The 24,946-nt window shown below is 37.9% G+C and overlaps 1 protein-coding gene and 1 pseudogene across 2 annotated transcripts in view; one reads left to right on the top strand and one right to left on the bottom strand.

Annotated features, from left to right (window-relative positions):
- Window positions 1–2,950: 2,950 nt before the first annotated feature.
- On the bottom strand, window positions 2,951–3,117 carry LOC131505746 (U4 spliceosomal RNA; annotated as a pseudogene).
- Window positions 3,118–7,473: 4,356 nt separating this feature from the next.
- The window catches only part of AGPS (alkylglycerone phosphate synthase), a 150,663-nt gene continuing 133,190 nt past the window's right edge, over window positions 7,474–24,946 (top strand). Inside the window, exon 1 of one of the 2 annotated variants that reach the window (XM_058713031.1) lies at window positions 7,474–7,832. In XM_058713031.1, coding sequence (XP_058569014.1) covers window positions 7,480–7,832 — 353 coding nt within the window. In that variant the 5' untranslated portion in view covers window positions 7,474–7,479. The remainder of the gene's footprint in view (window positions 7,833–24,946) is intronic. The other variant, XM_058713040.1, reaches the window with a different exon arrangement.

Genomic DNA, 24,946 nt, shown 5'->3' with positions numbered 1-24,946 from the left:
TCGTTCTTTGATTTGCACAGTTTATCAATTTTAGAGTTACTTTTGAGTATTAGTTTTTATTTTATTTTTTTTAGAGAGAGAGAGTGTGTGTGAGCAGGGAGAGGGGCAGAGGGAGAGAGAGAGAGAAACAGGGAGAGAGAATCTCAAGCAGGTTCCACCCTCAGTTCCACCCTCAGTGCAGAGCCCAAGGCAGGGCTCGATCCCACAGCCCTGGGATCATGACCTGAGCCAAAATCAAAGTCGGATGCTCAACCAAAGAGCCACCCAGGAGCTCCTAGTTTGTTTGTTTGTTTTTAAAGATTTTTATTTTTTTAATGTTTGTTTATTTATTTTTGAGAGGGAGAGAGAGAATGAATCCCAAAGCAGGCTCTGCACTGTCAGTGCAGAGCCTGATGTGGGGCTTGAACTCACAAATAGCAAGATCATGACCTGAGCCAAAACCAAGAGTGGGACACTCAACCAACTGAGCCACTCAGGTGCCCCAAGACAAGGTAATTTTAATAATCCCATTTCAAAGCTGGGAAGCAGAAATTTACCTGTTGTCCTTATGGACTGGTTCTAAGAAAAATGTGCCTTAGCTGAAATATGTTTTTATTTTAAAGCAAGTTATGTAACCTATATTTTATGAATTCCTGTAAGGCAAAATGAAATTTTCACATATTTTATGGTGGCTTTATGTATTCATATCTGTAATTCTGGGTTTCTGAAATTTTTTCCTGCATTTTAAGATCATAGATTGGTTATAATAAATAAACTCCCTCAATGATGGAGTAATCTTTAGAAAATCACGGATAGAACTTGGGATGCTGACTGCAAATGTACTTGTAGCTAAGTAGCCAAAGGGCAAATCAGTGGGCACTTCTTCAGATACTGAAGGCTGATTTCCCTGACCTGTTAAAATCACCATCCAGGGGCGTCTGGGTGGCGCAGTCGGTTAAGCGTCCGACTTCAGCCAGGTCACGATCTCGCGGTCCGTGAGTTCGAGCCCCGCGTCAGGCTCTGGGCTGATGGCTCGGAGCCTGGAGCCTGTTTCCGATTCTGTGTCTCCCTCTCTCTGCCCCTCCCCCGTTCATGCTCTGTCTCTCTCTGTCCCAAAAATAAATAAAAAACGTTGAAAAAAAAAATTAAAAAAAAATAAATATTGTCACTTCCTGAGCTAAGTCAGTCTCCTTTAATGGAGCAGACAGCTAACCATAGCCCAATGCTTTCCTGTCATTCAGAAACATTGTTAACCTCTTTTGTAGTTCTTTAGGTCTTCATCATTTGCTGGTACATTTCTTACAACTGCCAACAGGTCTTCAGGTATACCCAGTAGGCTGACTTCCACTTGAGAATGAATTCCAAAGTAGTAGACTTTCCCATGCTAATCCCCTGCTCAAGAACTTATAATAGTTCTCACCAGATCAAGTGTTTATCTTCCACTAAGTTTTCTTTTCTTTTTTTTTAAATTTTTTTTTAATGTTTTATTTATTTTTGAGAGAGACAGAGTGTGAGCCAGGGGAGGGGCAGAGAGAGAGGGAGACACAGAATCCGAAGCAGGCTACAGGCTCTGAGCTGTCAGCACAGAGCCCGACATGGGGCTCAAACTCGTGAGCCATGAGATCACAACCTGAGCTGAAGTCGGATGGTCAACTGACTGAGCCACCCAGGTGCCCCTCTTCCACTAAGTTTTCAATGCTCTGATGATTTGGTCTTATATTACCCATTCAACCTTATTTTTTCTTTCTCTCACACCTATTGTATTTTCTAGGAAGACTGTCATCCTTATACCAGCCTATCTTTCACTTCTATAATAGCAATTAAAATTCACTATATTTTTGCTCATTAATCCTTTAATACCCCTGGGAAGTAGTCATTACCATTCCAGTTTTATTAGATGAGTAGCCAACCCCAGAGATTTTAATATGACAAGCTCAAGACAACATATCTGCTCAATGATAGAGCCAATATTCAAATTCAAGTCTGTCTGGCAATGAGGCTAGTGCTCTCAGCCATTATACCAAATATATTAGTAAGTCAATTAAACTTAAATAGGCTAAGTGACCCAATATTTTATACTCAGACTGCTTAAAAGAAATCACCTAAGCTGTTTACAGACGACATATTTAAATATATATAGATACAGAAAGATTAAAAATTAAAGGATAGGGGGGCACCTGGGTGGCTCAGTTCTTTAAGTGTCCAGCTTTTGGTTTCAGCTCAGGTCATGATCTCACAGTTTGTGGGTTCGAGCCCTGTATTGGGCTCCATGCTGACAGTGCAGGGCCTGCTTGGAATTCTCTCTTTCTGTCTTTCTGCCCCTCCTCCATTCATGCTCTCTCTCTCTCTCTCTCTCTCTCATGCACTCTCTCTCTCTCTCTCTCTCTCTCAAAATGAATAAATAAACTTTAAAAAAAGTTAAAGGATAAGACCACAACACATGCTAATGTAACTAAAGTTAAGACAAAAATCATTATTAGAAACAAAAAGGGATATCTGATAATTATAAAAGGTTCAATTCATCAGGAAAATATAATTTTGACATGTCTAATATATAGTTTTAAAGTACAGAAAGCAAAGATTAGCAGCAGTACAAGGATAGATAAATCCATAATAATGGTGGAAAATTTTAACATACTTCAATAACTGATAAAAATAAGTAGACAAAATACCAGTTAGAATATCAAAGATTTGAACAATACAAATGATTAGGTCAAATTTGTATTTGGGAAACAAGTACCCCAAAACAAGAGCAAATACAAATCATTCTTTTCAAAGACAAATAAAAACTACTTGAAACAAAATAATAATGAAAATACTGTTATCAAAACATGAATGAAATTAATTACTTAGAGAAAAATTCATAGCCCTAAACACATATATATCAGAAAACATATAAAAAAGGTGAAAAATCAAGGAGTAGGGCATTCATTTCAAGAAATTTAAAAAATAAAAGGTGGAGGATAGGAAACAAGAAGGAATATTTGCAGAAATTAATGAAAGAGAAAGCATACATATGATAGGATCAACAAAGTCAAAAGTTGGCCCCTTAAAAAAGTATTGGGAAAAATTTTCAATGAGCAATAATCACACCGTGGATAAACTTCATTGGCTACAATGCTGCCACCGTGTAAAGTTGGTCCTTTAAAAAGGTAATAAAACTGATAACTGTCTGGCAAACTGATAAAAAAAAAAAAGAGTAGAATAACTAATGTTGGGAATGAAAAGTGGGACATTACTAAAGATCTTACAGCCATTAAAATGGTAATAGGACATTCTATAAAAACTGTATGTCAATACCTTTGAAAAAGTAAATGAAGCAGATAATTTCCTACAAAAACACTGTCAAAAACTGAAACAAGTAGAACCAGAAAATATGAATAACATTAAACTATTTAATCTATAAGTAAAAACCTTCCCATAAAGAAAACTCTAGGTTCAGACCATTTCTTTGGTGAATTCTAATGAACATTTAAGAAAAATAATGACCAATTTTACACAAACTCTTCCTGAGACTTATAAAACAAAGGAGCCTGGTTTCACGAGGCCAGCAAAAGCTGACCTGTTCCTATTAGAAGAATAATAGACCTTATTATATACAAAATTTCAACAAAATTGTATTCAGTATTCAGTAATATATAAAAAGGGCTATACTTCATGACTAGATTGGACTTATGCTAGCACTGCAAGGTTGGTTGACAGTGGAAACCTATCCATGTAATTTACTATACTAACAGAATAAAAGAAAAATCATTTCATCATCTCAACAGATGCAGAAAGAACGTCTGACAAAACTCAATATCCATCCATGATAAAAACTCGCAACAAACTAGGATTTGAAAAGGAATTCCTTAATCTGCTAAAAGGTTAAAAAGAAAAAAAAGAAAAACCAGCAACCCACTTTGAACAATAGTGAAATGTTGAGAGATTTTCCTTTGAAATGAGGAACAAGATAAGGATGCTACTTTCACAACTTCTATTCAACATTGTACTTGAGGTCCTAATCAGCTGGTGTAAGGCAAGACAAAGAAATATAAGGTATGACGATTGGAAATAAATCAACTATTGTCATTAACAAATGATATAATCTTATGTAGAAGATCTAAAAGAATATATGATAGTTAAGACAGTGTGATACTAGCATAAGATAAATACATCAATGGAATAAAATACAGAGCCCAGAAATAGACTAATGTTATATGGACATCTGACTTATGACAAAGATGGTTAATGTAGAACAACAAGTTCTTTTCAACAAGTGGTGCTAAACCAGTTGGCTACTCATATGGAGTATGAAACCTGATCTCTACCTCGTAAATAAAAATCAATTCCAGGTAAACTATAGGTGTAAATGTGAAAGGAAAAGTAATAAGGCTTCTAAAAGGCAACTTAGGAGATGTATCTTCATTACACATTCACAAACGATGATATCCAAATGGTCAACAAACATATAGAAAACACCCTTGATCTCATTAGTAATCAGGAAGATGTAAATCAGAACCACAATTAAGATAATACTATATAATAGCTAAAACTATACTGACAAGAGTATATAGTGGAAAATGGCAATTCTCATATGCTGCTGTGGTAGATTTTGTACAATCGCTTTGGAATACAGTTGTCATTTCATTATCTATTAAACAAATGTATACTTGGTGACCTAGTAATACTACTCTTAAATGGATACTTAACAGAAATTCATCTACATGTCCACCTAGAGACATATGCAGAAGTGTTCATAGCAACCTTATTCACAATAGTCCCAAACTGGAAACATCTTGAATGTCCATTAATTATAAACTCTGGTATATATATTTAAAGGAATACTATGTGGCAAAGAAAAGGAATGCACTACAACTACACACAATGTGGATGAATATTACAAACAGAATGTTGAGTGAAAGAAACCAGACACAAGAGAACATACTGTAAGATTATACAAATTCAAAAACCAAGTAAGGGATGTATGCTTAATTGTTAGAACCATAAGAAAAACAAGGAAATGTATATTATAAAATTCAGGATGGTGCTTACCTCTGGCAGGTAGGGAGGGTAAAGAGATTGAGAGAGGGCATAACAGGGATTTCCAGGATACTGGAAAAGTTCTGTTTCTTGAACTAGATGGAAGTTACATGGGTGATCAATCTGTGATAATTTATGCTTTGGTTCACTTGTCGGTTATATTTTATAATAAAAATGTATAAAAATGCAAGAATTCCTTAATTTGGGGATAACTTAGCAGCTCTGTAGGGAAGTAATGGGAATCAGTGCAGTAAAGAAATATGGTGCATGTTTCAGATGCTAATCTGTCCTATTTAGACTTTTTTTCTTCCTCATATTGGAAGAGATGTCATAAATGCAAATATAAGTCATTCCATTTAAAATTCCTCATGTTCTTGGGTTCACCATGCTCATGTGGTCTGCTCTCCATTGGGATCCATGTTATTAAGGACTAAGTCAGGACTCAGAAGGAACAGGTGTGTTGAGATGGCCCTCCTGAATGTTATACTCACTGAAGTTTTGCTTTATGTGGGAATCACAAACATCTCAATGGACCACACTTCATGTGAAGCATTCCTTCCTTAAAATAAATTTCAAGACACTCTGCTTGGCCTTTGCTCTTGTAAGGAGAGGGCGTGGGGGTGGGGTAGGAAATACTTCACCAAGGTCACCCACATCACACTTATTTCATCCAACAGTATAATATAGTGCCCCCACCCCCCACATATATCCCAACTCCTAATCAGCCTGGTTATGCCATGTAGATGAGGCATTGACTTACATACTTTCCATCTCATAGCACATAGTAATGAATTAGGTACATAATAGGCTCTTAACAAACGCTGTTACTGCCTGTATTTCATTACTGTATACATATTTGAAAAAAAAAATCAGTTTTTCCACTGGTATATAATTTTGATTTACATCAACCTTTTCATCACCCAGGAGAAAAGGCTTTTCGTTATTCTGTTGATATGTGCAAAATTTATAAATTTTGCCTCCTGAGAGTTGGTGAGAAGCATATTCATATTTTAATTTGGACAACACTGAAGAAGTCAGTTAACTACTCACTAGTGTTAGGCTAAGCTCTCTGGGAGTCAAGCAAAAATTAATAGACCAGTCTCATTCTAAAACAATTCTGAGAAAGTTGTTGCTTATAATAGCATTTTGGCAAGAAAAATATGAATTTTGCGATTGCAAGCAAATGTGCTAGTTGGTATTTCAACGCTGTTCTAGTAACATCTAAAAAAGGTGTAAGAAGCTTGAGGATTAAAGTGGCTAAACTCTCAGACTTCAGGAGGCTTTCTCTTTCAGGCACTCAGCAATTTACTCCTCCTTTCTGTTTTCTTAGCTCCTAATCCAATCTGAAATAGCCAATGGAGAAAAGTAGCAGCTACACAAGAGTGGGGCTCAGTGATTCTAGAGCTAGACTGGATATTTAATGCTGAACTATCTCTTAAGACCTGGAAAGCTGGCATTCAAATCAAGTCCTTCTCATTGTTGCCTGACTTTTTCAGAACTATTAAATAGTTCTTTTGTATTAGTCAAATTAACTCCTGGAATGTCTTTCATAGAGTCTGTGTTATAAAGGTGATTATTTGGAAAGAAGGTGACTTTATTGGGCTTGGAAAGCTTATGACAACCCTTTTTCTTACCGTTCCCAAGACTCATTTTTGAACTGCACATTATGCAATAAGGTATTTTATTTCTATGGTTAGGTCTTTAAGGTGCCTTATAAAAAGTCTACCTAATCCACTGGCTGAAGATGGTTGTGGAGCATTGCCTTTTGAGATCCTCTTATTTTCACCAAGTGCCATTCTCCATAAAGTTAATTTGCAGACAAGAGAGAAGTTCTAAGAACAACTGTTAGGTAATTCTATCTGTAGCCATAAAAAACTTTGCTTCCAATAAGGTAAATAAGGGAGTAGCATTCAGTAATGAAAGAGAATCTCCGTTGCAACTCAGCTTTACGCCCTCAGGCAAGTTCATGTCTCTGAGCCTCAGTTTTTTCAACTGTAAAATGGAAATTACATGAGAATCTCCAGGCGCGAAGTAGGCGATGAGAAAATGATAGCTATTTTCTCAAATGGTTACAGACAACGAGTCAGTTTCAAGTTACTTTAGTGACGCTGCTGGGAGGGGAACATAGGGGAGCAGCAGGAGCTCCTTCAGGAAAAGGATGGCCCTGCTTAAGTTGTCGGGTCCAGCAGCACCCTGGTCCTAGGCGTCTGCCCCAGAAACCTACTCCAGAGGCCAAGGGGACACCCAACGACACCACCCAGGGTATCTGGACACCTCGCGGACACTTGTGGTTGGGATTCTGGTCCAGCCCAGCTAAGTCTGAGCCAATCCGGGTGCAGCTCAAACTCACCTGCTTGGCAGGTGGTCGCCGTCCCAGGCGTGACCGCGGAGGGCGGGCGGATGTGGTGGGCGGGAGCAAAGAATGTGAAGCTCCCGGCGCATGGCACCCGCCGCCCAGTCGCCGCGGTGGCTGCCGGGATGCGCCGCAGCGAATGGTTGCGCCGGGCCGCCGCTCTAACTGACCTTTCACCCGCGCCCAGCGGTCCCGGGCGGCGGCACAAGGCGGAAGCCATGGCGGAGGCGGCGGCTGCAGCGGGCGGGACGGGCGTGGGCACAGGCTGCTGTTCTGCAGCGGACCGGGACCGAGACCCGGACCCGGATCGAGACCGTGCCAGGCGGAGGCTCCGGGTTCTCTCCGGTCATCTGCTGGGCCGGCCCCAGGAGGCTGTGAGTACCAATGAGTGCAAAGCGCGGAGAGCCGCGTCGGCGGCCACGGCGGCTCCCACTGCCACTCCCGCCGCGCAGGAGTCGGGCACCATCCCCAAGAAACGGTGAGTAGCGGCTCTGTGGCGCTGGTTGGCGGCGGGGGACCAGGCCAGGCCTGTGCTGCGGGAGGACATGGGCAAGGTGGAAAGGGAAGTGACACGGGTGGGAGAAAGGCACCCTGTTCGCTGAAAGTGAAGACCCATCTCTGGAGGGAGTGGACGAGACCCTGGACCCTGGCAGGAAGGGGGAGGGATGGAATGGTGGGTTTTGGTCACTATGTGAGAATAACAAATATGAAGAACTCTCACTGGGGAAGACTTTAAGGGGACCATTTTTCTTGGATTCTTATTGAATGCTAGGAATTCATTATCTTGAATTAATACTTGGGAGATAAGGTCTTTCATTGGATAGAAAGGATTCTATTATGATCTTCCAAGATTTGAGTTTGTACTAGATGATGAATCTCTTCTAATTTACGCAAGTCTCGATGCGGTGCGGGGAGAAGTGATGGTTTTTAGAAGGTGCTGACCGGTTTGCAAGGGGCAGGTTTCCACTTGCTCAGGGGCATGCATGGTCTTTGAGTTTGAGGGAGGAAAGGGATGGGTAAGAAGCAAAAGACTTGACACTAGTTAATAATTCTGCTTGCTCAGGGGCATGGTCTTTGACTTTGATGGGGGAAAGGGATGGGTAAGAAACAAAAAACTTGACACTAGTTACTGATTTAGGCGGTGGTGCTAGCTACTGAGCTCTGGTATAACTAGAAGCTGAAAGACCCTTGCCTGCGGATGAGGATGTTTTTAGGAGATCTTGACTTCCTGTTTTTTGGAGAAATCTTAAGTGCTGATGGAAGCTACTAGGAAAAACTTTTCTGAGATGTGGCTTTGTCAGGTGGATGAACTTCGAGAGTGAAAAAAAGTGTTGCTGATGTTTAATGTGTTCTGTCAATGTGCCAGAAACCATGTTAAATCAGTTATTTCTTTTACTCCTTTCCAAAGTCTGAGGTAGGTGCAGTTATCTACAGATGAAGAAATAAAACAGATTTAGAAGCCTGCTGCAGATGTACAGGTTAGAATTCCAAAGCACATCATATTAACTTTAGGGCTAAGTTCTTAACCTTCACTATTTATGGTGAATTCATTCACTAATTCCACATTCATGAGCCCTTCCTCTGCTACATGCAAAATACAGTATTTATTTAAGGAACTAATAGCCTGTGATAAAATATTTAGCTGATAACCATAGCAAATGGTCAGTTAACCCAGTTTTAGGTATGTATTTGTAAAGGGGAGGGGGCTTCCCAGAGTAAGAATTGAGTAAATCTTGAAGTTTGGGTTAGGAGTAACCTGCCAAAGGAGAAAAGTGTTCTTGGGAGAAAAATAGTGTGTTCACAGGTAAAGCAGTGAAAGACAGATTAGAGAACTGTTGGGAGTTCAGTATGGTAGGACGGGGTGAGAATGATAGAGGAAGAGGGCTGGTGGCCAGTCTTGTTTGCAGGATTTTATGTGGGGAAAACTTGAATGCATTTACCTTTTAGAAAGGTCACATTGGGGGCTGAATTGAAGAAGGTTAAGCAGTTATTGGGAAAGGAAGACCTGAGTTTGAATTTCCACTACATAATTCCAGTTGCATGACATTGGACAAATCACTTCACCTTTCTTAGAGCATCAGTCCTTTGTGAAAATGAGGACAGTAATTCCTGTTTTGCACTATTGCTGTGAGAATTCAAAAATACAGAGTTAAGTGATCAAGTGCTTAGTGCACTGTCGGTTATATAACCCTTCACCAAATGAAATGGTAGATGCAATTTTCATGAAGTCCAAAGACAAGGAGACAAATTAGGAGACTATTATTCTGATGAGAATTACTGTTATTCTGAACTAAGGCATAATATTGGGAGTAGGCAAGCCTGTTAAAAAAATTTTAGGACGTAAGTTTTTTATAACTTGGTTACTGAATAGTGGGGGAAGGGAGGAATCAAGGATCCCATCCTGGCATCAGGCTTCACTTGATGTATTAGCCGTCATTGGTTTTAAAACTTTTTTCTTCCTAAATGGCTTCATGTATGTAACAATGGCTTCCTTTGTATGTTTCTGTACATTGATATGATGTTCACATTCTTAGAACTAAGTAGGTAGGTCAGGTGTTCCTCATAGTTGGATTTAGGGGCCTTGGTCTGCAGCAGTCAGAGAAAAATAGTAGTGTTTATAAGGCACACTGGCCTAACAAATGAGGGTTCCCATGGCTAAAGGTGACTGGTCTGTGACTACTCCTTAGAAGACACACCTGTAACCTCTTGTTGGCATAGGTTTGGTTCAGACTTAGGTGTGGCTAGTGGTAAAATCTAGTCCTGTATAACTGTTCTGAAGTTTGACTCAATATATGAGGGAACATAAAAACTTTCATTAAATGGAACATCAAAAGCTCCCTTGAAGAGTGATCTACTTAATGTATTGTTAATGGGGAACCAAGGTCTCCCTTCTACTCCCTCCTGCTTAGGTGGGCCTCAGTTTGCCAGCAGCAAAGCTGAGTCTAAAGGGAAGATAAATGGAGCAAAGAGCCAGCATGTAAATCTAATAAAGTATGAGTGTGACTGTATGTCACTTATTTTGAAAGCATTTGGTGATGTTATTTGTGTAACTCCTTCTCTCTGATTACCTTAGATGATGTCCTTGGTTGTAATTCTTCTATCTTATGACTGGTTGCCATCATGGAATTGGATGAGTGACTTCTTGAAACTTCATGTTTTCATTTCCTTTACAGGGTACTCATGCATATGTTAATTTATTTAATGTTTATATAATACTTGCTTTATGACAAGTATTGTCCTAGACACTGAGAGATGAATAATAATCCTTGGCCTCAAAGAATTCACAATAGTAAGGGAGATACACATTCTAGTACATTTTGAATAGAGCTGCTATAAATACAGGTACAGATATAACACAAAGGAAAGGAAGAGCAACTATCCATGGGGTCAGGGGAAGCTTTCTGGAGACGGTTTTAAAATACGGTTGATAGTATAGCAGGTTGATTGGATGGTGAAGAGAATTCCAAGCAAAAGGAATAGCATATGGCAAAGCAAGGGGCATGAAAGTGCGTATTGTATTTAGGTAACTAAACAATTCATATTGTAGAGGTGGGATTGAAGTAAACAGAGGAAGGCGCTGGCAGGTCATGGAAGACTTTGGCCTGTAGGTCATCAGTCAGTTAATTCATTCACGCATTCACTCATGTGTGAATATTTCAGTGCTTACTGTGCAACATAGCAGTGAACAAAAACTCTGCCCGTATGGACTTATATTTTAGTTGGAGCAGGGATAGCAAAACAAACAAGTAATATGGTATGTCAGATGGTGATAAATGTAATGAAGAAAAATGAAGCAGCGAAGGGGGTTTAGGTAATGGCAAACCCTTGAGGCAGTTAAGCTGGGAAGAGATTCAACTAGATTGGGTTTGGGTTTGCATCCAGCTGCAGTATTAAGAATGGATTGAAGAAAGATAAGGATGTACATAGGAAGACCAGTTAGGGAGCCGTTGTAGCAGTACAGATGAGAAATAATGAAGTATCAAACTGAGATGGTGGCCGTGAGAACAGAGAAGGGAGGATGGATCTGAGTTTTGGAAATTAGTGCATCAGGGGATACTTAACATTATGTGACTATATGCCAGGGGAATTTGGAGACCGAAGATCTCCAATGAAGAGATCTTCGATCTTTCCGATGAAGATCGAAAAGGGATGATAAGAGTCCTGACAAATGTGGATATTTAAGATCGCAACCTGTTGTACTTGTCACATTAGTCTCCTGCGAGTTGGTTCTGATTGCTTCTATCTGGGAACATATACGCTTATTATTTGAAATTACTGAGCAGAGTTTTGAGAGTGATGGTTTACTTTTGGACCTTCTGTTTTTAAGTGCACGCTACTCCATGAACAAATTCTTTTTGGTCTTGTTACTGGATGCAGTTTTAGATTCTTAAAAATCATTGTAAATACCAATTAAGTGTGTGACATTTTTATGCCTTGGTTTTGGATTTTTTCAGTTTTTAAAAAAGCTATTGTAATGCTACGAAAAAGAGAAGAAAAAATCCCTTGTGACATCCGTTTGTCCTCACTGTTAACGGCTTTCCCAGTTGTGGTTTGGGTTAGTCAGAACTGTTGGCAATTTTTACAGAGGTTATAAATTCTTCTGTTCAGATCAAAAGAAGATCTGATTAAGAATGCTACTAATTGTTTAATTTACTTATACTGCCATTTATAAACACAGTTGTTTAAAAAATAATGTATTATTTAACATCTACCAGAAGCCTTGGTAGGTGCTTTCCAGAAGGAAAAAGGCTGAGTTAACCTCTTCTAAATGTTTCCTAAGAACATTTTGTCATGCCAGGTTTCAACCTTTTGTGATTAAAGAGATCATGATCAAATACAGTGTCATATAGTTAAGGCATTAGTTTATATTGTACTTAATGAATTATAAAATATTGATCCTATCAAAATGCAATTCATAATTTAAGAAAATGTAATGCATGGTTTAAAAAATAGACCAACTATTTCCTTCTGTGAGTGAATTTTGCTGTTTGATTTGTAGGAGAAAACAATGTTGAGAATAAAAGAGAAACTTCTCTTAGGCGGCAAGTATAATTTTGGGATAGACCACATTTTCTGCAAATAGATTTCTTTATGTCAGGAAGTTACTTAGTATAAAGCCACCTACCCCAGTCACTTAATAAAAATATCTAGAAATAAAATAAGTGATCTATTTTTAGGCTGCAGAGAAATGGAGTGCTCTTGTAGTCAGAGGAGATATTTTATGGAACACTTTAAAAGCAAGTACTAAGCAAATATTACTCCTGTCAATTTTGTTTTCTTATTATTAAGAAGAGAATTTCTGTTGTTGGACAGATTAGTATGTTAATTCAACTCTAAACCCAAACAAAGTATCCTGAGTAGAGTTTATTCTTTTGACATAAAGTACTAATCACACTCCCCTCATTAGTACTCTATTTATTTGTTGGGCTTTAGGAGTCATATTTAATTATGTCCCTGTCTCACATCCAAATTCAGAATCTGTTGAGAAGACACAGAATATAGATAGATGGAGGTAAAAATGTCAGCTTTATTACAAATAAAGCTGGCTGAAGAATGTGGCTTAGATTTGAAGTACTTAATAATTACCCTGAATTGGATAGACTCAGTGACAGGTAGTGCTGAACCACAGAAGGCCTCCCCTGGGAGGGCAGAGCCAGCTCCAGTAAGCCTTATGCATGGCCCTGATAGAGACTGGAGTATAACCACTCTATAGATGGATTCTAAGGAGAGAGAAAAGGCTGATTCCAGGTACTTGGTGCCTGTTCTCAGAAGTTACTAATGAAGTAAATCACTCCTCCCATGGGAAGGGATGACTGTGTGATGGTTGGGGAGAGGTGGCCAACCTGAAGTCCCTCCAGATTGGAAACTGGATGTCAGAGAATGGAGGTATTGCTGGTATATTTTTGGAGAAATTAAGGGAAAGGGCTGAAAACTTTGTAGTAGGTAAAAAGTCTTCTACCTCTATCATTTGCATGTCTCATCCCTATTGTCTAACGTCCTCCAGGAGAGCAAATCAGGCTTTCTAGGCCCCTTATTTCCTTGCTATCTACTATGTACTCTAGCTACACCCCGGAATTATTGCTATTCCTGGGACATGCCCTTCCTTTCCCCTCTTCTTTCTTTGATATGTTAGTGTTCGGAAAGTATAGTGTACATGGCACTAATAGTCCTGGGGTAATTTGGGGTGGTTCATGATTACAATCTCACTTGGATAGTTATAAGTGTTTGTATACATACTCACTTTTTCAAAACTTTATTGAACTATTATATAATTTATTAAAAAAGTAAATGTGAAAATCATAAGTTTTCAGCTTTCCACAAAGTGAACACATCCATCTTATCAGTATTTGGATTAAGAAACTGCATTACCAGTCCCCAAAATACTTCTTCACGTGCCTTTCCAATGCTTCCTCCCACCAGGATAACCACTCCCTTGACTGAAGTTTATATTTGCTTGTTTTGAGCTTCATAGTAATGGGATCATGCAGTGTGTATTCTTTTGTGTATGTCTTCTTTCCCTCATCATCATATTTGTAATACTCATCCATGTTACGTGTAGTTGTATTTTTTTCATCCTTCTTGCAGAATAGTATTTCATTGGGTGGATATATACCACAGTTTATCCATTCTGTTAAGGATGAACATTTTAGGTCGTTGCTAGTTTTAGGTCTGAACAGTTATTTATTGATTTTAATATGGAGTGCATATCTAACTAGTATTTTTATAGATATTGCTGTACAGAATAGGCTAAAATAATTAAAATAGCATTTAGTATATAATATGTTCAATTTTCTTAAGTATTTCCCTTGTCTGAGGTAATAGAATGCTTCTAGGTACTAAATCATTCATGTAAACATTAAATTGACTTTTTAAATACCATGACGTGTAAGTCTTTGCAGTGTTCAAATATTATTTATGAACTTACAAGATTTCAGCTTAGGGGCACCTGGGTGGCTCAGTTGGTAAAGCGTCCAGTTCTTTTTTTTTTTTTTTTAACGTTTATTTATTTTTGAGACAGAGAGAGACAGAGCATGAACGGGGGAGGGTCAGAGAGAGAGGGAGACACAGAATCCGAAACAGGCTCCAGGCTCTGAGCGGTCAGCACAGAGCCCGACGCGGGGCTCGAACTCACGGACCGCGAGATCATGACCTGAGCCGAAGTCGGCCGCCCAACCGACTGAGCCACCCAGGCGCCCCAAGCGTCCCGTTCTTGATTTCAGCTCAGGTCATGATCTCATGGTTCATGAGTTTGAGTCCTGTGTCAGGCCCTGTGCTGATCGTGCAGAGCCTTCTTGGGATTCTCTCTCTGCCCCTCCCCTGCTTGTGTTCTCTCTTTTTCTCTTAAATAAATAAACTTAAAAAAAAAAAAAAAGATTTCAGCTTAAAATCACAAGCCTAAATCTGTAACTTAGTTACACATTTTAAATTTGTTACAAGCCAGTCATAAGACAGATCCTCTTAAATTTTGTAAGTATATAAAAGATCAATTTTTGCATAGCTTTCTTAAAACAAAAACATTAACATCTGACTTTGATTTCCTTCTTAAGAATTTGTATATTTAATTCTAGATCTTTTTATAGTTGAAATATGTGTACTCATTAAGGAAGTCTGCTACCATTCTAGCTTAACTGCAGTTACTTTTGACAAGGAGTTTTGCTTCTTGGATGAGATTTGGAGCTCTGGGTATCTTATCACTCACTAAGAAAACTATTGTATTGCATGTAGTATTTGCCCTTGGTGGCATATCTGAATTTACTAACCAGAGATTTGAGCCAAGATGCTGACCAAATTCTTGTTGGCAACTTCATTGGGCCTCTCCAAACTCTATTTTTAGTTGCCATATCAGTGACCTCATACCATCAACTGGGGAGTGTTCATGTATTCCAGGACCTTGTAATCAAATAATATGAATAATTTCATTTGTTATATTCACAGTTTACAATCCCTACTCAGATTGTTTATGTGGTTGGTTTTGCATTTCTTCATCCTGAACTTTCCAGGAATTCAGAATCAGGAATATTAAAATGACACTCGCTTGAATTCTATTGTGTCAACTCAAAGTTTATAAATCAGCACTGCACTAGAGCTTTCTGTGATGATGGAAATCTTCTGTAAACTGCTGTCCAATATTGGTAGCTACCAACCACATGTGGCCATTAAGCACTTAAAATACGGCCATTTTGACCAAGTAGCTGAATTTTAAATTTTATTACATTTTAATTAAATTTAAATAGGCACATGTGACTAGTTATATATACCAAGTTGAATAGCACAGCTGTAGATTGAAATCTAACTCATTATCTGCCCTTTCTCATTTCCAAATGAAGTTACTTTTCTGAGTTTTCTTACTTCTCTTAGTGTTGGTATTAGTCCCATGGTCACATTCTTCAGCCCTTGCTCTTGAACTTCTTTTCATTTTTTTCTTTGAAGATAGAACTCCCTTTTGAATTAGTTTGTTCAAGTAATTAATTCTGTAGTTACTTTGTTTCCGTTTATACTTATCTCATCTGATCTTCACAACCACTCATTTTACAGATTAGTAACTGAAGTTCGTAGATGTTTGCCAGAAAATAGTCACTTGCTAGCTAGCTGGTTAGTAAGTGGCAGAACCTAGATTTGAATCTAGATCTATTATCTCAAGTCTAGAGCTTTTTCCTTGATACTGTGCTGATATCACCAATCCTGGTCATTTTTTCTTCGCAATCTTTCTCACATACATTTTGTGCATTAAACAAATTTTTATTGGCTGCTGTATTCAAGGTGCTTTGGCTACTTCAGTTAACAAAATGAACAAAGATCTCTTCTCTCATAGAGCTTACATTCTAATGGGTGAAACGCATAATTAACTACCCATAATAAATAAGTCAATTATTAAGTGTTAGAAAATGATAAATGCTATGGAAAAAAGACAAAGAACAGTAAAGAAGTAGGGTTCACATTTTAAGTAGAATATTACTGGAAAACATGACATTTAAACAAATATTTGAAGATGAGTGTTGAGCTGTATGGATATCTTGTGGATGAGCATTCCAGGCACAGGGATAGTGTGTGCAAATACCTGAAGGGGAGGTACATGTTTGTTGTGTTAGGAGAGTGGCAAGTGTAGCTGGAGTCAATTCATAATCCCCCCCAGCCCCACAGTTTAAACTGTGTACCTTTGAAATCTCAGCTTCTCATTCACCTGTCTCATGTTTTAATTAAGGTCTCTTATCCATGCTACATTTTCTAGCTTCCACAACTTTTCTTTTGCCACTCTCTGGAAGATCCTTGCTTGTTTGACACCAGGCTTCAGGGTCTGTGTGTTTTGGGGATCTTTTATTTTTATTTTTAAATAGTTTTTTCTTAATGCTTATTTATTTGAGAGAGAGTGCAGGTAGGGGAGGGGCAGAAAGAGAGGGAGACAGAGAATCCAAAGCAAGTTCTGTACTGTCAACACAGAGCCTGACGCAGGGCTTGAACTCACGAACTGTGAGATCATGACCCGAGCCCAAATCAGACACGTGAGCAATTGAACCTCCAAGGAGCCCCTCTCTTGTTTTTGAGAAGAGGTGATATTGGGCTATTGTCTGTTGCCTCTTCCCCATGATTTCTCATATTATGAATTGTAACTCTAAAATCATTAAGTTTCATGCAATATAGTATCTAGGCCTGGAGACTTTAATTCATTTAAATCAGCTAGATACCCTCTTGGCATCTTCTCTTCTGTTTGAAACTTCATCTACCCAAGTTTGTTGGCAATTTATTCAGTGTTTTCTATGTGCTAAGCACTGGGGAGGATTAGCACATAGTTTTTGCCTTATGAGACTTGTAGGTCTACTAAGGAAGACTGATTTGTCTTCTGTTACTGCAGGGTGCTAAGTGCTATACCAGAGGCATGGGAAGGGAATGAAGACTGGTACAGCAGTGGAAGGGCATTGTCATTTCAAAGAAACATAGATGAGAAGGGTTGAGGAGTACTGTTCTATGTTACGATGCTATGTGAAAATTCTTAAACCTCAAGGTAAAAACATTGATGAGAGCATTTGGATGAGAACTGAATCAGATGATTATAATAAGAGAATGTGGACAATAAAATTTTGGCTGTAGTGATGATGGGGACCTTCAGCTACCTGGATAGCTTTTAAAAGTCTTACTCTGGTAGCAGGATATCTGGCAGTTATTTTACCATTAAAAAAAAAAATGGGAGGATAAATAATTGATGCTGAAATGTTATACATTTTTATTGGAGAAAAAACAGAAAATAATAATAAAAATGAAGATTTACATCAAAAGTAATTAAGAGGTAACCACTACAGCATCTTGGCATCTTTTAGATATGCTGTAATGATGTGTTGAAACTACCATTTTTCACTATCTTGTGAATAACTTTCTCTGTCAAGAAAGATTAATGGGCAACCTCATCTTTAGTGACTGCATGATATGTAGGTACTACAAGTTCAATCAGTACATTATCACTTTTAATTGTTTCCAGTCTTTCCCTATTATAAAGAATACTATGATAAACTTTTTACAGTTAAAAGCCTAAAAATTTCCTTAAGGCATATGTTTAAAAAGGGCTTAATGAATTAAAGAGCATACTGGAATACATTATTCATTCATCTCAGTGGGCAGAGGCAGAAATAAAGGACAGCTGCTTGTTTGTATTTAATTTTGACCAAGAATAAAGAAATGGAAATTATTGGAATCCCAGGAGAAAGACTGCTATCATGTTTGAGCAGATTTATGTCTTACAATTTAGGAACGCATCTTTCCTATAATTCATATAAAAGGGAATGAGGTGTTTTGGCCTGAGCTGTTAAGGGGAAACCAAGACATGACCACAGAGAGCCTAGGAAATATTGCTTAACTTTGCCTGGGCCTTGGAGGTGATCAGGGGAGAGAGCTGAGGCGGCTGGCTTAGATGTGCCAGTTCAAACCACTTACTGTTAAAAGTAGATACTGTAGGGGCGCCTGGGTGGCGCAGTCGGTTAAGCGTCCGACTTCAGCCAGGTCACGATCTCGCGGTCCGTGAGTTCGAGCCCCGCGTCAGGCTCTGGGCTGATGGCTCAGAGCCTGGAGCCGGTTTCCGATTCTGTGTCTCCCTCTCTCTCTGTCCCTCCCCCGTTCATGCTCTGTCTCTCTCTGTCCCAAAAATAAATAAACGTTGAAAAAAAAATTAAAAAAAAAAAAAATAAAATAAAAATAAAATAAAAATAAAAGTAGATACTGTACACTGCGTGCTTGTTCAGATGTTTTGTGCTGTTTGGTCGTATCTTTCTACATGATGTGATGTACCTTGAGGATTATAATGTGAGTAGTTTTCTTTTTCTAACATACTATTTTGAAAAAAATTTAAACATTACAAAGTTCAATTTTATAATAAACAATTTCATACCCACCACCTAGATTCTACTGTTAACGCCTTGCTATACTTGCTTATCACCTATCTGTCCATTAATTCGTCCTTTTCTCCATTCTATATTGTTCTGTCTTATTTTTGGTGCATTTTATGTTTTTATTTTTTAAGTGTTTATTTATTTTGAGGGAGAGAATCTCAAGCAGATCCACGCAGAGCCTAACACGGGGCTCTGTGCACAACCATGAGATCATGACCTGAGCTGATATCGAGAGTCAGGCGTTCCAACAGACTGAGCCTTTTTGATGCATTTTAAAGAAAATTAATAGCTTCATTTTTGAAGTAAAATCTCCTGTATTAGCTTTCACTACTATTAGGGGAACTTTTAAGTTAATACCTCTAACTCTTCAGTCTCCATTTTCACATTTTCAATTATTTGGACATTTTTATCTGGGAATGTCTTGGTGTTTTGACATGATGGTAATCTCTTCTTGAAGTAAAAATTTAAAAATCTATATTTTTGAAGTAAAAGGTTCTACTTTTGTTCTTATATATTGGTCTTGCTTTCCAGATAGTATTTTGTTTGCTGTGTCTTCACAAAATATTTGTAGCTTCACAACATAATTATTAGACTGCTAGTCTGATTTTGGTTTTATTTCCAAGTTCTTACCTGCCATCTGCTACTATTTTCAGAAAGTACATTCTAGTTTGCTATGCCTATGTTTAGATTTTATACAAATGGTAACCTTTCTTAAGAATGAATTCTTGTTAGAATGTGTGTTAATTAGGACTTTTGTTTATGAGTATTAATTAATTTGAGCTTGGTGAAAACAGGGGGAATTTAAGAGTACAGGGGCACCAAAGAACTCCAGGGCAGGAGTGGAGCTTGGCCTCAGGATGAAATTAGAACTAAAAACCAGAAAGCCGTCAGGTTTCTTGCTAGCATCACTTCTTGCTAGTGTCTGCTGCATGTTTCTTTAAGCAGACAAGCCTTTTTGGCTCTTCTGTCCAAATGGTAAAATATGGCAACCCCACTCCTCCAGGATGTTCAACCAGTAGCAATGAATAGTTGAACCCTCTTGTTCCCAACAACTGGGGCACATGCCTACATTGTTCTAATCAGCTGTTGCTTGGAAAGGAGTGGTGGTGATCTTAGTACAAAAATAGCTGCCCAGGCAGTTAAATGAGCTGAACTAACTCTGGTTATCATGCTTTGAAAAATGTCACAGCCAGATCATCTGCTCATCTTTTTTGATGCTTCCTTCCCCAGAATCTTACTCCATGAGTTATCCTTTTGCTTTCCCCTTGTGTCATCAGTTTTTTTTTCCTTTTCCTAGTTGATGAATATTTTTTAAATTAAAGTATAATTAACACAGTGTTATATTAGTTTCAGGTGTACAATATAATGATTCAATTCTGTACATTATTCAGTGCTCATCAAGATAAATATAAGCTTAAGCCCCTTTATTTTATCCATGCCTCTGCCCACCTCCCCTCTGGGAACTACCAGTTTGTCCTTTGTATTTAAGAGTCTGTTTTTGTTTGTTTGTCTCCTTTTTCTTTTGTTTGTTCATTTTATTTCTTAAATTCCACATATGAGTGAAATCATATGGTAGTTGTCTTTCTCTGGTTTATTTCACTTAGCATTTTACCTTCTAGGTCCATCCATGTTGTTGCAAATAGCAAGATCTCATTCTTTTTTATGGCTGAGTAATATTCCATTGTAATAATATACCACATCTTCTTTACCCATTTATCTGTCGATGGACACTTGGGTTACTTCCGTATCTTGGCTATTGTAAATAATACTTAAGTAAACGGGGGTGCATATATCTTTTAGAATTAGTGTTTTTGTTTCTTTAGGTTAATACACAGTAGTAGAATTACTGGATCATATGGAAATTCTATTTTAAAATTTTTGAAGACTCTGCATGCTGTTTTTCAAAGTGTGTGCTGCACCAATTTGCATTCCTACCAACAGTGCTCGAGGGTTCCTTTTCTGCCACATCCTTGCCAACACTGATTATTCTTGGTATTAATTGATTAATTCTTGGTATTTTGATTTTAGTTATTCTGACAGGTGTAAGGTGATATCTCATTGTGGTTTTGATTTGCATTTCCCTGATGATTAGTGATGATGAGCATGTTTTCATGTCTGTTTGCCATCTGTATGTCTTTGAAAAAATACTTATTCAGGTACACTGGCCATTTTTAATTGGATTATTTGGGGCGGTGGGTTGATGTTGAATTGTATAAGTTCTTTATATATTTTGGATATTATTATTGGATATATTATTTGCAAATATCTTCAGTAGATGCCATTTTGTTTTGTTGATAGTGTCCTTTGCTGTGCAAAAGCTTTTTACTTTGATGTAGTCACAATAGTTTAATTTTGCTTTTTTTTTCCTTTGCCTGAGGATATGTATCTACAAAAATGATTCTATAGCCAAGGACAAAGAGATTACTCCCTATGTTTTCTTCTAGAAGTTCTATGGTTTCAGGTCAGAATTTTAGGTCTTTAATCCATTTTGGGTTTATTTTTGTGTATGGTGTAAGAAAGTGGTCCAGATTCATTCTTTCACATGTAGCTGTTCAGTTTTCCTAGCACCATTTGTTGAAGAGACTGTCTTTTCTTCACTGTATATTCTTGCCCTTTTGTCATAGATTAATTAACCATATATGCATGGATTTATTTCTGGGCTCTCTATTCTGTTGATCTGTATGTCTCTTTTTGTGCCAGTACCATAGTGTTTTGATTACTACAGCTTTGTAGTATATCTTGTAATCTGGGATTGTTATACCTCCAGCTTTGTTCTTCTTTCTTCATATTGCTTTGGCTATTCAGGGTCTTTGTGGTTCCATACAAGTTTTAGTATTATTTGCTCTAGTTCTTTGAAGAATGTTGGTATTTTGGGGCAAGTTGCTCAGCTGGTTAAGCATCCGACTTCGGCTCTGGTCATGATCTCACGGTTTGTGAGTTCGAGCCCTGAGCCTGGAACCTGCTTCAGATTCTGTGTCTCCCTCTCTTTTTGCCCCTCCCCAACTTGTGCTCTGTCTCTCTTTCTCTCAAAAATAAATAAACATTAAAATTTTTTTAAAAAAGAGGAAAATGTTGGTATTTTGATAGAGATTGTATTGAATCTGTAGGTTGCTTTGGGTAGTATAGACATTTAAAAAATATTGGGTCTTTTGGGGCACCTGGGTGGCTCAGTCAGTTAGGCGTCCAACTTCGGCTCAAGTCATGATCTCAATGCTCATGGGTTTGAGCCCCACGTCAGGCTCTGTGCTGACTGCTCAGAGCCTGGAGCCGGCTTCAGATTCTGTGTCTCCCCCTCCCTCTGCCCCTCCCATGCTCATGCTCTGTCTCTCTCTGTCTCTCAATAATGAATAAATGTAAAAAAAATAAATAAATATTGGGTCTTCCAATCCATGAACACGGAATATCTTTCCATTTGTTTGTGTCATCTTTAATTTTTTTTCCATCAGTGTTTTATAGTTTTAGGAGTACAGGTCTTTCACTTCCTTAGTTAAGTTTATTCCTAGGTATTTTATTGTTTTTAGTGCAATTATAAATAGGATTGTTTTCTTAATTTTTCTTTTCGTTACTTCGTTATTAGTCTATAGTGTAGAATCTCAAGTTTTTTTTGTTGTTGTTTTGTTTTTGTATTCTGTGACTTGACTGAATTCATTTATTTTGGTGGAATCTTGAGTGTTTTTTTTAATGTTTTTATTTTTTTATTTTTGAGAGTGAGAGAGAGAATAAGAGAGAGAACGAATGAATAGGGGAGAGGCAGAGAGAAAGGGAGCCAGAGAATCCCAAGCAGGCTCTGCACTGTCAGTGCAGAGCTGCATGCAGAGCTCAAGCCCATGAACCAGAGATCATGACCTGAGCTGAAATCAAGAGTCGGCCACTTAACCAAATGAGCCACCCAGGTGCTCCTTGAGTGTTTTCTATATATATTATCAGGTCATCTGCAAACAGTGGAAGTTTTACTTCTTCCTTACCAATGTGGATGCCTTTTATTTCTCTTTGTTGTCTGATTGCTGTGGCTAGGGCTTCTAGTACTATGTAGAATAAAAACAATGGTAAGAGTGGACATGGATATCCTTGTCTTTTTCCTGATCTTAAAGGAAAAACTCTCAATTTTTCCCCATGAGGATGATGTTAGTTGTGGGTTTTTCATATATGGCCTTTATAATGTTGAGGTATGTTTCCTCTAAACCTACTTTATTGAGAGCTTTTATCATGACTGGATGTTGTAATTTGTCAGATACTTTTATTTGCATCTATTGAGATGATCATATGATTTTTATTCTTTCTCTTGTTAATGTGATGTATCATGTTGATTGATTTGCAAATATTGGACCACTCCTGTATCCCTAGAATAAATCCCACTTGATCAGGGTGAATGATTTTTTTAATGTATTGTTGGATTTGATTTGATAATATTTTTGTTGAGTATTTTTGCATCTGTATTCATCAGAGATATTGGCTGGGTTTATTTGTTTTTGTTTTTTTTTTTTGTTTTTTGTAGTGTCTTTATCTGGTTTTAGGGTAATGTGTCATTTGGAATGTTTCTTTCTTTTTTTTTTTTTCTTCTATTTTTTGGAATAGTTTGAGAAGAATACATATTACCTTTTCTTTAAATTTTTGGTAGAATTCACCTGTGAAGCCACCTGGTTTTAGACTTTTGTTTGTTGGAAGTTTTTTGATTACTGATTCCATTTCATTGCTGGTGATCATTCTGTTCAAATTTTCTTCTTTCTAATGCAGTATTGGAAGGTTATATATTTCTGGGATTTTATTCATATCTTCTAGGTTGTTCAATTTGTTGACATATAATTTTTGATAATATTCTTTTATAATCCCTTGTATTTCTGTGGTGTTGGTTGTTATTTCTTCTTCAGTTCTGGTTTTATTTGAGCACGTGCATTCTCTCTCTCTCTCTCTCTCTCTTAATGAATACGGCTAAAGATTTATCAATTTTGTTTCTCTTTTCAGAGAAACAGCTCCTGGTTTCATTGATCTATTTTATTGCTTTTAAAATCTATGTTTCATTTATTTCTGCCTTTATCGTTATTATTTCTTTTTTTCTACTGGCTTTGGGCTTTGTTCTTTTTTCTAGCTCCTTTAGGTGTAAGTGTAGCCTGTTTATTTGAGATTTTTCTTGTTGTTTTTTTAAAACATTTTTTAATGTTTATTTTTGAGAGAGAGAGAGAAAATGAATATGAATGAGTGGGGGAGGGGCAGAGAGAGAGGGAGACACAGAATCTGAAGCAGGCTCCAGGCTCTGAGCTGTCAGCACAGAGCATGATGCAGGGCTTGAACTCTGAACTATCCAGGTGCCCCAAGGTTTTTCTTGTTTCTTGAGGTAGGCCTGTAATGCTGTAATCTTCCCTCTTTTTTTTTTTAATTTTTGTTAATGTTTTTTATTTATTTTTGAGAGAGAGAGAGAGAGACAGAGCATGAGCATGAGCAGGTGAGGGCCAGAGAGAGGAGGCACAGAATCTGAAGCAGGCTCCAGGCTCAGAGCTGTCAGCATAGAACCCAACATGGGGCTTGAACTCGTGAACTGCAAGAACATGACCTTAGCTGAAGTTGGATGCTTAACCAACTGAGCCATCCAGGTGCTCCTCTAATATTCCCTCTTAAAAACAGCTTTTGCTGTATCCCAAATACTTGGGACTGTTCTGTTTTCATTTTCATTTGTCTCTACGTATTTTTTAATTTCCTCTTTGATTTCTTGGTTGACCCATTCATTGTTTAGTAGCATGTGAATTTAGCCTCCATGTGTTTGTGTTCTTTCCATATTTTTCTTGTGATTGATTTCTAATTTCATACCATTGTGGTATGAAAATGAATTATATGCTTTCAGTCTTTTAAAATTTATTGAGTGGCACTTGGGCGGCTCATTCAGTTAAGCATCTGACTTTTGATTTTGGCTCAGGTCATGATCTCATGTTTCATAAATTCAAGCCCTGCATCAGGCTCTGCACTGACAGCACAGAGCCTGCTTGGGATTCTCTCTCTCCCTCTCTCTCTGCCCCTTCCCCATCTGCTCGCTCACTCGCTGTCTCTCAAAAAAAAAAATAAATAAACATTAAAAAAATTGAGACTTGTTTTGTGGCCTAATGTGTTATGTTCTGAAGAATGTTTCATGTACATTCCGCTATTTTTGAATGGACTGTTCTGAATATATCTGTTAGGTCTGAGATGTCATTTAAAGCATTTCCTTGGTTTTCTGTTTGGATGATCT

Source organism: Neofelis nebulosa, chromosome 2 (assembly GCF_028018385.1).
Source record: "Neofelis nebulosa isolate mNeoNeb1 chromosome 2, mNeoNeb1.pri, whole genome shotgun sequence".
NCBI lineage: Eukaryota > Metazoa > Chordata > Mammalia > Carnivora > Felidae > Neofelis > Neofelis nebulosa.
This window is presented reverse-complemented; position numbering and strand designations above follow the sequence as displayed.